This window comes from Helianthus annuus, chromosome 12, assembly GCF_002127325.2.
Source record: "Helianthus annuus cultivar XRQ/B chromosome 12, HanXRQr2.0-SUNRISE, whole genome shotgun sequence".
Lineage (NCBI taxonomy): Eukaryota > Viridiplantae > Streptophyta > Magnoliopsida > Asterales > Asteraceae > Helianthus > Helianthus annuus.
Genome location: NC_035444.2, coordinates 111,739,322 through 111,756,862, shown reverse-complemented (window position 1 = coordinate 111,756,862; position 17,541 = coordinate 111,739,322). Strand labels below are relative to the sequence as shown.

The following is a 17,541-nucleotide window of genomic DNA, read 5'->3' as shown; positions in this document are numbered from 1 at the left end:
AGAGCAAAATTTCCGAAAAAGATAATTTTCTCGGTTGAATGTGGCTTGAAGAACTTCTTCTCCGGGAAGGGCCCCCTCATACATGGTTAAGCCATTCTTCTATCTCCCGAGGGAGAAGGAAGGCGGGCTCATTGGCGTCCTCGTTTTGAGGGGGTGTGACTTCCACTGGAACTTCTTGTAAGTTGTCAAGAGGAGGTTCCGCGAGGATGTCATCCCACCTGGTGGGGTTAATGACTCCTTGTGCTAAGTTCCAATCTTCTTGGGGAAGGATTGGTTCCATGGGAGGTGTTACAAGAATGTTCAACCTCTGGTGCAAGAGGTTGATTTCTTGGAAACTGTTTTCTAGCCCCACCGTGAGATAATTAATACAGTCGATTATGACTTCTTCTACGGATGTCATTTCGTCGAGAGCTTCTCGTAGTGCCATCACATAGCGCACAAGAGTTGCTTCGATTGAAGGCCTTCGTTCCCTACGACTGTTCCATGAATGTGCTGAAGAGGTTCCACTATTCTGGCTTGACATTCTACAAAAAACAGGTCGAAAAGTTTCAATTAAAATAAACAGTACCTCGGCCACGGCCCCGTGCTCGCTGAGCACGGCCCCATGGCCACCTCTCTGCAGGTTTTTGAAACAAGGAATCTTGGAGCTTTAAATTATTTTTCTGACTTTTGAAGCATTTTTAAGCAGAAATAACTTAAAACAGTGTTGTAAAACTTATTTTTGGCAAGATTCCTTGAATAAAAACTTAACAAATATCACAATAAAGCTTGAAAACTTGGAGATTTCAAACTTTAATGGAGGTTTTGAGGAGAAAATGAAGAAGAAGACAATGGACAAAAGTAGAAAAAACAAGATGGTTGTTGAGAACCTTCTTTAGAATATACCTTGTATGGTATATGTGAAGATCCCACCAGATCTTTGTCTTTGGAATGGGTCCAAGAGTGCAGGAATCTTGCTGCATTTATAGAAAATGAAAGCACGCTGGACACGGCCCTGTGTGCAGACAAAATTCTGACACTTTTTGTCCGTATTCTGACCAAAAGTCAGACGGGAATCTTTGGGTGGACACGGGGGCGTGCTGACCTGGACACGTACCCATGGCTAGAGGTTTTATGAAGTTTTGTCTATTTTTAAGGAATTTATCCGGATCGGGTGGTTCCTTACTGGATGGAACAACACCGAAGTGCCTGAGATACCTAAGTTGCCCTAGTTTTAGACAAGAACGCAAGAGGTTATCGGAAAGGGTGATTCCTAGGCTAAATACCGGCGGGCAAGACCAACCTTTATTTCCCTTATTCGGGCTCTCGTTAAAGAAGGTATATGTCGAATCACTCAGGTCTATGTATGCATCGGCAGAAACCGATGGGGAGTCCTTCACAGCACAATTGACACAGGGACGACTATCGCTCAAGTACTCGCAAGAGTTAGAGGTGATTTCGGGAGCAACGATGTTGTTATAATCCAAATGCAATCTCAATAATTCTCCTTGATCGTCGTCTTGAGATGAATTATTTATTTCCATCTCAAGTTCTTTTATCCATTGGAGAATTATTTCTTCCATTTGGAATAATTCTTCAAGAATCATTTCATCTAGAAGGGATGATTGAGAGCATTCGAGGGAGAGATAGGGATTGTTTTTACTTTCGCCCATCTTAAGGCTACATGTCACACCCCGGCCGCGTATAACATGCAACCGCGGCGGAAACGCCGGGGAGTGTTGTGGACAGAATTAATTGTTATACAACCATGGAAATAAAAGTTACATTTTATTTATTGACAAGAGTGTTCCATTGTTTCAAAACAGGAAAATACAAAGTTTATAACATGATTAAACTAGTCTAGCTTCGTTTTTAGTCTCTAAGGCACAGGTCCGCCCTAGTGTCATGATCATCATCCTATGGAATAGCTCCTGAAAACACATGTGAAAGTAGGTGCGTCAGCATAAAAATGCCTGTGAGATACATAGGTTTTGTGAAAATGGGATTCATGACTTGAGCTTAAAGAAATGTTTAATAACAGTCAGTCATGAACCTTGTAATTTGTTTTGCTTTGTAAACCATTTGAAAAACGATAACATCAAACGATATGTATAGATAAGTGCAAGGTTAAACGAATAACTAAGTAAAATGAGTTGAATAAGATAAGTTGTTTGTGAAAATAATGTCTTGTGAAGAATATGTTATTTATGTAAAATGTAATGTGTCTAAGCTGAAATGACTTAGATAACGCCACGATATGTAACATTATACAACATTTATATATAGGAAGTACCAGCGGCGTATCCACCATGTTTGTATCATATTACATACGCCACGTTACTTAAATCATTTACCCAAACCAATCCACCATGTAAATTGTTCATGTGTAAACCAAATGTCAAGTGTTATTGTAAACCATGTCAAATGTTTATGTTCAAATGTAAACCACCAAATGTGTATGTCAATGTCGACGTGTTTATGTTCAATGTAAATCATGTAATGTGCATCCCAAAATGTATCATGTATGGTAAGCGAAATGTATCAACTTAAACCATATGCACAAACAAGTCGTTGAAGTAAAACGTGGTTTAAATCAACGTTATGTTCTGCGAAAAATGCATGCTCTATTGATATTAACATTTATGTGGTATTGTAAACTAGGCATACATCCAAGCCTTGAGACTGCGGCGATAAACCCTTAAACAAATTAAAGGTTTATCTAAGTTATGTATATCGAATTCGGTCATTCCTTCCAGTCCTATCAAACCCAGGACTTCAGGAATGGGAGTTGTCAATTCCTATGGTACCACTACCTACTAACGAACGGCGTAGCTAATGTTAATGAATGTATTGTTCCATGTTAAACAAACCAAATATCATAACAAAATGAAGGCATGTGATGTAAACAATTGTACTAAGTATGCTAAGTAAACATACGAAGCAGAAATGTTCATGTAAATCAATGTGCCTATATGCTGAGTAAACATATGCAGCAGAAAATGTTCATGTAAATCAATGCACTAAGTACGCACACAATGGGCATACATAGCATAAAATGTAATAAAATCGTGTACTATAATGTACTAACAACATAGCAGGCATATGATGTGAAAACATGGAAAGCATGAATGTAACAGATAGGCACATGTGTTTCACCCCAAAACAGTTTGGAAAACAGTAAAAGAGGGGTTCAATGTACTCACCTGAGATTGCTTTGAGTTCCTTGTATAATAACCAGATAATGCTAAAGATCACGGAATACCAACGGCACCTAATAGGTAGCTTATGTTAATATACCGGACCAAATCGGAAGGATCGGACAGTACGCGGGTTCGAAAACCAAACGAGTATGGAGACTCGTGTAATATGGTTTAACAAAGCCTACATTCTAAAATGAAACTTAACCTAAGTGCTTACGGTCCATCATGACCCGTTGAGGTAGCTTATGCCACCCTAACGCGTCATTCGCGTAGAACGCGTATGGAACGCCTAACATTGCGACTACAAGGTATAACCTCGGAAGGTTATAGCTATGGTCACCTAATATGTTTGGTCGGATCCTAAAGATCGACCAAATGGGTCGGGTTCGAAAGTATAAGCGATGGTTTAGATCGCTTACCTTACGACCCTATATAAGCACTATACTAAACGTGACGAGCTAAGCATGTTAGAACATGCTTAACTAAGTTTAGAAAACAGGTTTGGCATCAAAACAAACGGCTTTGATGCTCACGAGTAGTTTGGTTACAAAATACGCAAGAATGCGCATTTTGGCCGAAACTACGGCTCGTCACTGAGCCTAGATAACGGGGTAATCAGTAGGTATGGTCACTACGGACCATAACCATCGTGATCACGCTCACGTTATGAAGTTCCATGAACTTCGCATCGACCATAAGCTGGTCAATGCAGAAAGTCAACAAAACGTTGACTTTCGGACTCGAAAAGCGAATAAAAGAGCGAAAGAAGACTTACGGAGGGTCCCCGAGTGCTAATCTAGATCAAATAGCTCAGGTATGAAACAATGGTTCCAATTTAGAGCTTTAGATCTGATTCTTGTGGGTTTTTACACAAAAGGGGGGGGGGGTATTTATAGGAAAAGTGGAACCGTTAGGATCGTTTATCGAATATCGTGCCGCGATCTCGAGCGTACACTTGTCAAATTCTTGTGGTAAGTCAGAAAATGTCCCTTGGCTCTTGATTGGGTGAAAGGGCATCGCCCCTTGATCGAACGAAAGGCCAAGTTGCATTAAATGCAAAATATTTTCTGTCAGACACCCTCACGCGGCCCGCGTGAAAGTGTGTGCAGATCTTACGCGGGCCGCCTGGCCCCGTCTGATCTGCACCACTTGCAGAATTTACATATTTGGTCCCCGTTGCGTGTTTAAGCTATTTCCAGCCCTTCTAAGACCTGTAAAGCCATCTTTAAGGCCCTAAAATGATGCCTAAACATTGTGGACATGAAACATGCCCAAAAGTATGTCGGATGTCGGTTCGTTTGGCCGTACGATCGCGATGTTTACTTAATTACGATGGAATGCGCATAAGCGTGAAAGACGATCCAAATGACGCGACGAATGGATTTTTCTCATGCCAAACACTAAGGCATAATATAAGGATGCTTACATAAATTTTTGGATGTCCGGATGTATTCAGAACGTAAGTTATGCGCGAAAGTGCAAACTTATGCACTTTTTGACACTTTTAGTCCTTGAATGATCCAAAAGTTTGTTTTAACATACCAAACCCCTCAAAGCCTATTTCTAAGCTATGTAAAGGATATTTATGGTATGTTTAACTTATGGACATGTTCCGGAATGTTCGTTACAGTTCAAATTGGCATACTTTCGCAGTTTGTCAAGTTTAGTCCCTGTAAGCGAATTAACTTGTTTTTGCTATACCAAAGCCTTCAAAACTTATTTCTAAGTTATGTAAAGGTTATTTAAGGTATGTTGAGTATATGTTGATGTTCCGGAGTATTTGTCGCATTAAACTAAGTACGTTTACGCACAAGTTAGTGTATAACTCTCCAGAAAGCGATGTAGAGTTTGAAATTGAACAAAAGTCAAAATATGAAAAATGTAAAACACAACCAAACAAACATTGGGATCAAATAACATTATTTTATTGATAATTGAACTGTTCACAATGATTACAAGCACAAATGTTACAGTCTCCCCTACTTGTGGAAATTTCGTCCCGAAATTTATTTAGAGGAAACTGATTGAAAAAGGTGCGGATATTTTGCCTTCATTTGATCTTCACGTTCCCAAGTAAACTCGGGTCCACGCTTAGATTCCCAACGAACCTTGACCAAAGGAATGCGCTTGCTGTCACACCCGTTCATTAGCGGAAGCGCGCGGTGTGAACTTGATTAGTTCTCATTGCATACGATATAAGTAAACTACATGAATAAAAACATACGATGTTCATCCATTGACATAGTAAAATATTACACATCATAAGTTTGTTTAAAATGCCAAACAACATAAGTTATAAGTTTTACAAAAGACGAGTTCAACACAAGTTTAAAACATAAGGATTTGTATCCTATATCTCATTGAAGATGAGATATATGGACCAAACCCTCCAAAAGGGATGACATCGATGACTTGTACTCCAAAAGCTTCATAGTAAACACCAGCACCCAAGTTGCATTAGTTTCCTGAAATACATGTGAGTTTGAAAACATCAACAAAAGTTGAGCGAGTTCATGTGTTTTATGTGTAATGCGCATCAAATGAATCTCAAAAACATTTGAAAGTTCAGTTTATAAGTAGGTATGTAAAGCGTCTATGAACATGTTGATCATTAATGTTTTGCAAGGACATTAATATATGTGACGACATAGGAGGTACTCAACCCGCGTAGGCAATTTAAGTGTCGAACTCTCGACGATGGACACAACAGCACTCTAGTGGTCACTCCTGGACCGTGAGTGGGGCTCGCCCGTACCCATTAGATCTAACCTTTGTTCCTTGGTCCTCAAAAGGATTAATGGCACCTCAGTTACAGCCTATGCTCACATGATCTAAGAGTTCATTCCATAACTTAATCATATCTATGTTTGACATGTATTTCCCCCCAAAAGTTGTAAACCAAAACGTTAAAAGAAAAGGGGGACATGAACTCACTGTATTGCGTCCAGCAATAAGCTCTAGCAACCGTGTTCCGTAAGCGTGAGTCAACCTACAAGGGTTCTAACTCATTAGACACGTCGGTCTTTCCTAGACCTTGTACTCGTTGTTCATCTTGAACGTTTATTATTTTCATATAGTTTTTGGAACACTTGTATATTTTTAGTAGTATGTTGGCACTTGTTTCATATGTATACCTTGGTTCATGACTTTATATTTGTTACACAAATATAAGTGTAAAGAGTGTTAAAAATATTTATTTTTAACGTCGAAATACGTTATCGTATGTATACAACCTTAGTGAGAGAGTACACTTCAACAAGTGTATGTGTGTATATCGTCATGTACTAGAGTCCTTTATACATATACCGTATGTATACTTGTATTTGTGTGTTTTAAATGTGTACGTATACCGTATTTATACGGGCAGGTATACCGTATTTATACGCGTAGGAATATCGTATAATACGTGTAGGTATACTATATTATACGCGTAGGTATACCGTATTTATACGTGTAGGCATTCCGTATTATATGTGTAGGTATACCGTATTTATAATATATTTTTATAATATATAATTATAAAAATTATACATGTATTTTACATTGGGCCTAGCCCACATCTTAGTGTCATTGGGCTTAACCCATGTATTTTGTCTTTGGGCCTAGCCCATGTCTTTTAGGTTGTTGGGCTTAGTCCATAATATTGATGTATTTGGGCCTAGCCCATATTATTTATTACAAATGGGCTTTTATAAGGTTTATGGAAATGGGCCATTGCCCACCTATTTAGAAATTGGGCTTAGCCCAAAATTTTTGTTATCTTAAGCCCACTATTAATTTAAAAGCCCAAAATGTTATATTTTTAGCCCAATTTAGTGTTTAGTAAATTTTGGTAGCATTTACTAGTTATGCTAGTAACTTGTTATTATTATTATTTATTTTATTTTATTTTTTCTAAGCACACTTGGCGTTATGATCAAAGTTAAACTTTCCAATTTTTCGTTGTCGTGTGTATATAAATTTCAAGTGTCTAGAATATGTTGTTTGTTTATTATAATTGTCACCGTAAGTTGTCTTTATATTTTTGGTGTGGAGATGGTCCGTTTCGCCGATTATGCAAAAAGCGTCGTCCGATGCTCGCGCCTTAAGTTATTGTATTACAATTGTGCATTTTTAGTAGGCACGACGGTTCGCGACTAACATCACACTTGTGAATGTTTGTAAGGTTTCGGTCGTAGTGTATGTGTATATTTATTATAAAAATTGTATGTGTTATTTTAGTACATTTTCCTAGTACTAGTACATACACATACTTATACATGTATTATACACCAAAGAAGGTAATGAAAATATATATAATTTTTCTTCAAAAATTATATTGATTTATATACTTTAGTTTTACCCATTTTATTTAATAAATATACCTTTTAGTGTTAGCATACTCTTAGATAGTTAAAACTTAACCCTTTTCATTAGGGTTCGTCTAATTACGATTAAAGTCGTTAATCGCAATTAAAGTTACTAATCACGATTAACCATGCGAATCACCCCGTTAATCTCTTTTTAATCGCGATTAAATTTTTATAAAATTTCGCCATAGTTTCCCTAAACTATGGCGTTTTTTCCCATGTATTTAATACATGTTTAAAAAAAATCATTTTCAATTTACCATTAACATTATTATCATACTAATCTTCACAATCCATACTTTCAAGTAGCCAAATATCCCCATTCATTCTCTAAATTCATGAGCTTTTACATATTCATTTTTCTAAAAAAAAGATTTCAAGACCTTTATGTCTTACATGTTAAGACTTTCTAAATGTAGTTCTTTTTTTTTTTATAACCATATATTAAATCACTTGTTACTTTAAAAAAAATCACATTTATTAGTTCTTAAAATATCAAGTTTAGGCCATCATAGTCCTTAATCATTCAAGTTTAACACATATATGTATAAAGCTCATGAACATAATGATGATGATTTTTCATGATTTAAACACTTAGTTGTTTAAATCGTATTTTTAAGCCTAATATAACAAGATCATCACTTATTTAAGTTACTACACTAAATAAACAACATGCTCAACTTAAATTATAAGTTTAAACAACTTATTTTAACCAAGATAAGCAAGATCATACAACTCATACAACTCTATAACACATAATAATCACATCATACTTCACATTTAGTAAGTTGTTAAGTTTTGGTTTAGGGTTTTGAGTGGAATTTTTTTCTTTGATTTCAAGATGATCAACTTGTACATCCTTGATCTAGACATAATAATAAGCTTAAAAAGATGGTTAGTGAGAGCTTACAACTTTGCACAAGATTATAGGATAATTAAGAAGAAGATTAAGCTCCAAGTGGTGAGAATATGCTCCTAGTATGCATCCATGCCTTACACCATCTTTGATTATTTTGAAGTGGCTTATAATTGCTTGAAATGTGGTGATAAAAAAATTGAAAATGGAAGGTTGAAGGAGGTTGTTTGGGCTGCCGTAACCAAAAGAGAATGAGGAGGGTTTTTTTTTTTTTTTTATGTGGAAATGTTATAAGAATGATGGAGGTTAGTGTGATATGGTATGGTTATCTTCTTATTGGTCTTCACTAGTCAAAAATCATAATTTTAAACCATACTTCCCATGTCAAATTCTAGTACAAGTATGGTGATTGAAGTTGAGCCCTCATGCTCGTGAATGATGAGGCTAGGATATGATTTGATTTTTTTTTTAAACATATATAACATGTGTGAAATGTTAAACATTTAGATATTTTGGTCATTTAGACAAACTAGGTTCATTTTAGGTGTTAATGATAGTTCAGAATTTTAAGTAAGGTTTAACTAGTTTACTAGTTTAGTGGGTATTAGTTTTAGGTGACAAAAATACCACTAGTTCGCTCACCGGTTCGATATCGGGTGATATACGAAAGTTGTGGTGTAGTACCGGGAGCTTAGGTTCTAATTTACCATCGATGCTATGACATCTATTCAAGGTGTTTATGACACCAAAATATCGTTAACTAGTTCGCTACCCTTTTAGTTTAGGAGATTGGAAGATAGAAATATAATTTATTCGCCTATTGGCTCGAGTTTGGACAGTGTGTGAAAGTTGTGGCGTGACACCGGGAGTAATTGTTTCGAGTATCCCATTGATATCCCTAAGCTTATTTATGATGTAAAATGTTATTTATAAGTTCTACGGACGTTGTAAAACGTTATTTTCTAGTGCCGCGGACATTCTGTTTCGGTTGTATTTTGGCGCATAATGGATAAAGTGCAATTAAGTGCATTTACCGGAAAGTAAATGTGTTTTTGTGTTTGGTGTCCCTAATTAGGGGTTTTTATTCATATCTCAACTATGAAGTGCGTTCATGCCATTCGTCGCTTGTTCCGCCAGTTTTTAGAACTTGCTGGCATGAATAGTGTGCTCAGGTGAATAGTGCTTTTAGCATTTTGCCAACATATTGGAACATAGTTTGCGGTTTTCTCGTGACATAGCGATTGTGTTAATATCGTTTAGTATTTTTAACCACGTCCTATGATTGCTAGAACTTATACGATCTAATCATGCAATAATTAAATCGTAACGAGAGAAATTAAATGTTAAACCAAGTGTTTAAGTTGTACGGAATTACCATTATTTTTGCCAGTTGTCACATTCTCCCCCCGTTAGAAGAATTTCGTCCCGAAATTCGAGTCGTGCTACCGGTTGCAGGGGGATCTGGAAACAGGTGAGGGTACTTGGATTTCATTTGATCTTCACGCTCCCACGTATACTCGGGACCGTGACGCGAGTTCCAACGAACTTTAACTAGCCTCCTACGATTCCTGCGTGTCTTGTGGACCTTCCAGTCCGTAACCTCAACAGGTTCTTCAGTAAATTGAAGTTTGTCGTTGACGTGTATCTCATCTGCTGGAATGGCAAGCGTCTCTTGTGTAGGACTTTTCTTGAGATTTGACACGTGAAACGTGTCGTGTACACTGCTCAGTTCTTCTGGTAGTTCTAACTTGTATGCAACAGTTCCGATCCTTTCTAGGACTTTGAAGGGTCCAATGTAACGTGGGTTCAACTTTCCACGTTTACCAAATCTTACTACACCCTTCCAAGGCGAGACTTTTAGCAATACCATGTCTCCGACCTCGAAATCTAATGGTTTGCGTCCTTTGTCTGCGTAGCTCTTTTGTCTATCGCGAGCCATCTTGATACGGTCTCGTATCTGCATGATCTTGTCTGAGGTTTCTTGGACCAAATCTGGACCAATGAGTTGTTTATCCCCGGTCTCCGCCCAACATAGCGGGGACCGACATTTTCGCCCATATAATGCTTCAAACGGGGCGGCCTGGATGCTAGTGTGATAACTATTATTGTACGAGAACTCCACTAAGGGCAAGTGAGTATCCCAGTTTCCACCCAAATCCATCACACAAGCACGTAACATGTCCTCCAAAGTTTGTATCGTCCGTTCACTTTGGCCGTCCGTTTGAGGGTGAAAGGCCGTACTAAGATTCAGTTGGGATCCAAATGCCTTTTGGAATGATTGCCATATCCTAGACACAAATCGACCATCTCAGTCTGATATAATAGAAATAGGCACTCCATGTCGTGCCACAATCTCCTTGAGATATATTTCGGCCAGTTTCTTGGTGCTATCCTTCTCACTGATCGGTAGAAAATGTGCGGACTTTGTAAGTCGATCTACAATTACCCAAATCATATCATGGCCTTTTGAGGTTCGGGGTAACTTAGTAATGAAGTCCATTGAGATTTGTTCCCATTTCCATACGGGAATTTCAGGTTGTTGGAGCAACCCTGAAGGCTTTTGATATTCCGCCTTAACCTTAGCGCAGGTAAGGCATCTACCGACATAAGCAGCAATGTCGCTTTTAAGCTTAGGCCACCAATAAAATTCTTTTAAATCTTGGTACATCTTATCCGAACCCGGATGTATAGAGTACCTTGACTTGTGTGCCTCGTCCAAGATAATTGTTCGCAGTTCGCCAAAGAACGGGACCCAAATTCGTCCCATAAAGTACAGTGTTCCATCCTCCTTTGGCACCAATTGTGCCTCCATTCCTTGTAAGGATTCGGCTGATATATTTTCTGGTTTAAGCGCCTCTTGTTGAGCATCGTGAATCCGAGAAGTGAGATCATTATGTATGGTCATCTCCAAGGCTCGCACCCTTAGAGGTTTAATACGTTCCTTGCGGCTCAGGGCATCCGCCACAACGTTCGCCTTGCCCGGATGATACTTTATCTCACAATCATAATCGTTCAATAACTCGACCCATCGTCTTTGCCGCATATTTAAATCTTTCCGATCGAATATGTGCTGCAAACTCTTGTGATCTGTGAAGATTGTACAACGAGTACCATATAAGTAGTGACGCCAGATCTTTAACGCGAATACCACCGCACCTAGCTCCAGATCGTGCGTGGTATAATTTTTCTCATGCACCTTTAATTGACGAGACGCGTACGCAATGACTTTGTCCCGTTGCATCAACACACAACCAAGACCTTGATGCGATGCATCACAATAAACCATAAAGTCATTGGTACCGTCGGGTAAGGATAAAATAGGCGCATCACAAAGTTTATCTTTCAGCAGTTGAAAAACCGCCTCCTGTTTCTCGCCCCAATCAAATTTCTTGTCTTTTTGTGTTAGGGACGTTAGCGGTTGAGCAACTTTTGAAAAGTTCTCTATGAATCGTCTATAATAGCCCGCTAATCCCAGAAACTGTCGTATCTCAGTAGGGGTTCTAGGCGCTTCCCAATTCTTAATTGCCTCAATCTTTGCTGGGTCGACGTGAATTCCCTTCTCATTTACCACATGACCTAGGAATTGAACCTCGCGAATCCAAAATTCGCACTTCGAAAACTTTGCATACAGTTGTTCCTTTGTCAAGAGTTCCAAAATAGCTCGGAAATGTTGCTCGTGTTCCTCCTTGGTTCGCGAGTATATTAGGATATCTTCGATAAACACAATCACAAACTTGTCCAAATACGGCTTACACACACGGTTCATGAGGTCCATGAAGACCGCAGGTGCGTTGGTTAAGCCGAACGGCATAACAAGAAACTCGTAATGTCCGTAACGAGTCCTAAAAGCCGTTTTGGGGATACTTTCTTCCTGTATTCTCAACTGATGGTAACCCGACCTCAGATCGATCTTGGAGTAGTAGCTTGAACCTTGTAGTTGATCGAATAAGTCGTCGATTCTCGGTAAGGGATATCGGTTCTTGATGGTCAGCTTGTTTAACTCCCTATAATCAATGCACATGCGAAAGCTGCCGTCTTTCTTTTTAACAAATAATACCGGAGCTCCCCAAGGTGAGAAACTCGGTCTAATAAATCCTTTATCTAGCATCTCTTGCAGCTGAGTAGATAACTCTTGCATTTCTGACAGAGCTAACCGATATGGTGCTTTTGCCACTGGTGCCGCTCCTGGCACCAAATCAATTCGAAACTCCACTTGACGTTGTGGAGGTAGTCCAGGCAAGTCTTCTGGGAAGACTTATGGAAATTCTTTCACAACATGGATGTCTTCTAGCTTCGGCTCTTTGGTTTCCTTGTCGACTACGTGGGCGAGGAAGGCTATACAGCCTTTTCGAAGACACTTTTGCGCCTTCATGCAATTTATGATCCGTAGAGGTGCCTCACATTTCTCCCCATGATTTATAAGTGTTTATTCATTCGATAGTGGGATGCGGATGGTCTTCTCATGACAGACCACTTCTGCCCGGTTGTCAGACAACCAATCCATTCCAATAACCGCGTCAAAGCTACCCAGATCAACGGGTAAAAGATCGATAGAAAATTTTCGCTCCCTAAGCTCGAGTGTACAACCCTTGATAACCTCACCCGCTTCGACTAATTTTCCATTCGCCAATTCTATAGAATACGGGACGTCTAGTTTACTCGACTCTAGACTAAGTATGTTCTTAAATTCTACAGATATAAAACTAAAGTCGGCGCCAGTGTCAAACAGAATGGATGCAAAGTGTTGGTTTATAGGGAACGTACCCGTAACTACGTTCGGGTCCTGACGCGCTTCACGTGCTCCAATCGTGAAGACTCTTCCACGGGCTTGATTTTCTTTAGGACAATCCTTCAAAAAGTGCCTTAAGTCTCCGCAGCCAAAACAACCTTGGCCTCGTCCATTACCATTTCTACCTTGGTTGTTGTTGTTATTGTTTCCGCCCTGATTGTTGTTGTTGTTTCCTCCTCGGTTTGTATTTCTTCCTCCAGTTCCTACCCAACATGTTTCTTTGTTGTGCCCCTCCTTTCCACATTTGTCACACTTAGCTCTTGGACATCGACCATTGTGGTGAAACTTGCACTTATCACACTTAGGCTTGGAACCCAAATACCCTTTACCACTAGCCTCATTAGTGGCTCCATAAGCTTTAGTACCACGAGTTGGGTTCACTTCCCTTCGTTTGTTCGCATTCCAGTTGTCGTTGTTTGCTTGAGTGCCTTTCTTTAAGTTTGAAAACTTTCTCTTGTTGCCGCTTGAAGACTCCACATGAGTCTCTTTTTTGTTAGAGCCTGGCTTTGAAAACTTGTCTAAACGAAGAGCCTCCTCGGTGAGGGCGACAGCCAAGTCGATTGCCTCGCTGATTGTAGGGGGCTTGGAAGAAGTAACCATGCTCAGAATCTCAGGAGCAAGTCCCCAGATGAACCTCTCAATCCGCTTAAACTCAGGTTCCACCAAGTAGGGAACAACCCTTGACAAGTCGTGGAAGCGTTGTATGTATCCAGCGATATCAGATCCGATCATTCTTAAATTCCAAAACTCGGTCTCAAGTTTCTGAATCTCCGCCCTAGAACAGTACTTCTTTCTCATTAGATCCTTGAGCTCGTCCCAGCTCATGGCATACACAGCAGTTTCTCCTTTAGTCTGAACCTGTAGGTTCCACCATGAAAGCGCCCCGTCTAAGAATAGCCCGGAGATATAAGAGACCCTATGTTCAGGAAGGCATTTGCTCATTCTTAGGACGGAGTCTGTCTTCTCGGTCCAGCGCACAAACGCTACGGCTCCGCCTGTGCCATCGAAGTTCAGCGGTTTGCAGTCCAAAAACTGCTTGTACGTGCAACCTGAAACATTTACAACCACAAACCATGAATGAGCATGGACATAGTACGAATAGAATATACGGGAGTATTGTAACGTGCCATAGACGACTTAATCTTACCGCTAGGGAGATTGTTTCCTGATGTACCTCCAGTACCACCGCTATGCTCGGTGCGGTTAGCTTCGTACTGCGCAATCGCCTGAGAGATGCGCTCATTCAGTTCGGCTTCTGTTCTCGGTAGTGGGTTTGTGTTGGTTTTTCGTCTTGGCGGCATTGTCTTCTAATAAGAAGTATTGCGGAGATTAGACACATATTTAATGATAAATATAGTCTACTAAGGTATATACATAATAGGTAAATAGTCATCACATCACCCAAACATGCAATCACATAAGCAACACATGCACATGCGTAAGCATAAGCAACAATATGTAATAAAGAAAAAACAAACTACTGAGCTTTCATATATTAGACAACTTGATACATTGTTTAGTAGAAGAAAACAAAAGGACTCGAGGCTACACAACCCCGGTCGTACAAGTTCATAATACACAAAAGTAGTAAGTCTTTTTCTTCTACATTGGTCTTCCAAAATCTTCAAGTGTCTTCAGCTCATACTAGGTCTTCATATGTACATAAAAGTGGGTCTGTGACTCCCACACAAAAGTACCTGCAAATAAAAGATAACTAGACCACTGGAGGGGATGGAGGTGGTGGAGATGATGGTGGTGGTGGAGTAGGTGGTGGAGGGTAGGCTGGTGGTGGTGGTGGCATAGCATCCCTAAACTGCTGCAATTCCCAGACCTGGCGGGAGAGGATTTGAATATGAAGCTGTAAGGAATGTATCTCATCATCGATAGTGAAAGCATGATAGTGACATGGATGATATGGGTCAGACTCGGACATATGAGGCGGAGGGTGTCGTGTAGACCGGTGATCAGCCGGCACATGGGTATCGAGAGAGGTCGGCTGTCGAGAAGTGCCCTCCCCAGGGCGGGGCGCTGGAATCTCATGAGTGAAAAGGATAGATGCGACAGTGTGATGGGGATCAGCAACATGCGGTGAAAATGGGTGTCCAGTAGTGGGAGTGACAGGAGTAGTGTGTGGTGTCGGTGTATCAGACGGGATAACTGCAGGTGTAGCAACAGGTACGGCTGAGGGTGATGCGGCGTCGCTAGAACCCGAAGAGGATAGGTCTACCACAGATACGATAGGAGAGGAAACCTCTAGAATGGCTATGTCCAGGGCATCACCACCATCAATCTCATCGTCCAAACTATGGACATGTATGACGGGAATGTCATCCTCGTCATCAGACACAACAATAAACCCCGGAACCGCAGCGAGAGGAACAACATCTAGTGGAATATAGTCGACGATGTGAGCTCCATCAGGATGACCAATGATAACAAACGGGTTCAGCTGTGGCCCCACCGCTAGAACGTCATCCACCATGTCATGGTCTGGCAGCGCAAACGGCTGAAAATCATCAAGGTCCTCATCATCAGAGGGAATGATCTCCTCCATGGGCTCATCGTCAGATGGTACGTCCATGTGGTCATGATTGTCGTAAATGCCACTGCTAGCTGATGATGCCATAGTACCCTGGCAAGAACAATCCGTACAACTCATATATATGTATCACTAAATAATAATATTTCTTGTTATATACATAAGCAAATAATTGTAGCATATCACATTGTTATTGTGCGCGGTAGTTCTAGTTCAGCAAGTTTATCCCATATAGACCATACCCCAATTAATGTCCTCGCATTGTTTTCTTGAAAAGAGTTTTGTTATCGGACCTTGGTGCTTTTGTATATGCAATGAAAAACATTTTACAACACAAAATGTTTTCGTGGGAGGATCCTAGTGATTGTAGACTAGACTCGAGAAGGAATCCTAGTTCACTACAACCTGGCTCTGATACCAATCTGTCACACCCGTTCATTAGCGGAAGCGCGCGGTGTGAACTTGATTAGTTCTCATTGCATACGATATAAGTAAACTACATGAATAAAAACATACGATGTTCATCCATTGACATAGTAAAATATTACACATCATAAGTTTGTTTAAAATGCCAAACAACATAAGTTATAAGTTTTACAAAAGACGAGTTCAACACAAGTTTAAAACATAAGGCTTTGTATCCTATATCTCATTGAAGATGAGATATATGGACCAAACCCTCCAAAAGGGATGACATCGATGACTTGTACTCCAAAAGCTTCATAGTAAACACCAGCACCCAAGTTGCATTAGTTTCCTGAAATACATGTGAGTTTGAAAACATCAACAAAAGTTGAGCGAGTTCATGTGTTTTATGTGTAATGCGCATCAAATGAATCTCAAAAACATTTGAAAGTTCAGTTTATAAGTAGGTATGTAAAGCGTCTATGAACATGTTGATCATTAATGTTTTGCAAGGACATTAATATATGTGACGACATAGGAGGTACTCAACCCGCGTAGGCAATTTAAGTGTCGAACTCTCGACGATGGACACAACAGCACTCTAGTGGTCACTCCTGGACCGTGAGTGGGGCTCGCCCGTACCCATTAGATCTAACCTTTGTTCCTTGGTCCTCAAAAGGATTAATGGCACCTCAGTTACAGCCTATGCTCACATGATCTAAGAGTTCATTCCATAACTTAATCATATCTATGTTTGACATGTATTTCCCCCCGAAAGTTGTAAACCAAAACGTTAAAAGAAAAGGGGGACATGAACTCACTGTATTGCGTCCAGCAATAAGCTCTAGCAACCGTGTTCCGTAAGCGTGAGTCAACCTACAAGGGTTCTAACTCATTAGACACGTCGGTCTTTCCTAGACCTTGTACTCGTTGTTCATCTTGAACGTTTATTATTTTCATATAGTTTTTGGAACACTTGTATATTTTTAGTAGTATGTTGGCACTTGTTTCATATGTATACCTTGGTTCATGACTTTATATTTGTTACACAAATATAAGTGTAAAGAGTGTTAAAAATATTTATTTTTAACGTCGAAATACGTTGTCGTATGTATACAACCTTAGTGAGAGAGTACACTTCAACAAGTGTATGTGTGTATATCGTCATGTACTAGAGTCCTTTATACATATACCGTATGTATACTTGTATTTGTGTGTTTTAAATGTGTACGTATACCGTATTTATACGGGCAGGTATACCGTATTTATACGCGTAGGAATATCGTATAATACGTGTAGGTATACTATATTATACGCGTAGGTATACCGTATTTATACGTGTAGGCATTCCGTATTATATGTGTAGGTATACCGTATTTATAATATATTTTTATAATATATAATTATAAAAATTATACATGTAT

The 17,541-nt window shown here is 39.6% G+C and overlaps 1 protein-coding gene across 1 annotated transcript; it reads right to left on the bottom strand.

Moving 5' to 3' along the window:
- Window positions 1-14,887: 14,887 nt before the first annotated feature.
- Window positions 14,888-15,799, bottom strand: LOC110893281 (pollen-specific leucine-rich repeat extensin-like protein 4). The gene has a single exon (XM_022140392.1). It carries the CDS (start codon window positions 15,797-15,799, stop codon window positions 14,888-14,890), a length of 912 nt encoding a protein of 303 aa, XP_021996084.1.
- Between the last annotated feature and the right edge of the window lie 1,742 nt (window positions 15,800-17,541).